This window comes from Etheostoma spectabile, chromosome 1, assembly GCF_008692095.1.
Source record: "Etheostoma spectabile isolate EspeVRDwgs_2016 chromosome 1, UIUC_Espe_1.0, whole genome shotgun sequence".
In the NCBI taxonomy this organism is placed as follows: domain Eukaryota; kingdom Metazoa; phylum Chordata; class Actinopteri; order Perciformes; family Percidae; genus Etheostoma; species Etheostoma spectabile.
Window position 1 is genome coordinate 13,347,518 of NC_045733.1, and position 1,274 is coordinate 13,348,791.

The 1,274-nt window shown below is 42.2% G+C and overlaps 1 protein-coding gene across 5 annotated transcripts in view; it reads right to left on the reverse strand.

Moving 5' to 3' along the window:
* The window catches only part of rasa3 (RAS p21 protein activator 3), a 60,052-nt gene that overhangs the window by 33,292 nt on the left and 25,486 nt on the right, over positions 1–1,274 (reverse strand). For 4 of the 5 annotated variants that reach the window (XM_032532675.1, XM_032532641.1, XM_032532420.1 and 1 more), the window contains exon 5: positions 48–129. In XM_032532675.1, the coding sequence (XP_032388566.1) occupies positions 48–129 (82 nt within the window). The remainder of the gene's footprint in view (positions 1–47; positions 130–1,274) is intronic. The other variant, XM_032532570.1, reaches the window with a different exon arrangement.

A 1,274-nucleotide genomic window follows, 5' to 3' on the forward strand; every position in this document is an offset into this window, starting at 1 on the left:
TGTGTGTGTGTGTGTGTGTGTGTGTGTGTGCGTGCGTGCAGTTTCACCGTGTGGCTAGTTTATGATTGATGGCTCCACTGTCTGTGATGACTTCACTCAGACGCAGCTCCAGGTGCACTTTTCCCTGCAGAACACAAACACACAAATAGACACCTTTTAATGCACACGCTTTTGAATTTAAATGTTCTGCAGAGTGCTTACAAACACAGCATCTGTATAACACTGGCACCACCAGGTGCCCAGTGAAAGGTAGCCAGGTCAATGTCCAGTGAAAACCACCCATTCATCAATTTGTTTGTTTGTATGTGAAATAAAGTTGGCTTGTGACGCGAGACAAATCTCTGTTGACGATGGCGTGCAACCTAATCCAATCCAAAAATGTCAACTTTTGATATGTTTTCGTGACAATTCAAATCTCACAATGAATAATGTATTGGGTTCAACCATGGGTCTAAACTCATTAAAATATGTACTCCTTCAAGTTGTCTGAAAATATATATTATTGAAGATCCCTGGTTCTCATTGGGCAGTGCAGAGTCTACCTGCTTCGCTCTTTGATCTAATTGCCAGTTTTTGAACTCCCCCAGTACAGCCAAAATCTGAGTCCTGAATTTATAGTAATATACATATCATATGCACTGTCTATACTTTATGAGGTAAGAAATGGTTGAAACCTTTTTTCAGAAAAGACCTGATATGTAGTCTGTATGTATGAGCCCAAAAAAAAAAATCCTTGTACAAAATACACAAACATTAAAAAAGTGGCATTCCTCCACCAACAGAGACACTGTAGGCAAATAGCTGTGAGCGTGTACGCCATGCTGAAGTTATTTTCCCTCTGAAGTGATTGGATTAATGACATAATGACAGTGTAGTGGTGCAGCTGTCTAGAAAAGCTTCATTAATTAACAGCATCAGTATGCAAACTAACAGGCGTTGCTCTTGCTGGCTGATTCAAGCAGAAGGAACAAACACACGCACTTACACATGTGCACACAGGCCAAACAATGTGTCCTCTATTGAAAAGAGAAGAGAGACACTCTATCTTCCTACTTCATTTGATCCATCTCCCTCGCGTTCACTCTTTTCTCTCATTCTCTCACACATCCTTCCTCTCCCCGGCTCCTCGGATGAATGTGTCTCTGTTTCAGATCCCTGCTCCAGGGCTACACACACCCATCTGTCTGCAGATGTTACTGTTCACTGTGTCTCTGACAGTGTCTCCGACAGAGTGTGTGTGTGTATGTGTGTGTGTGTGTGTGTGTGTGTGTGTG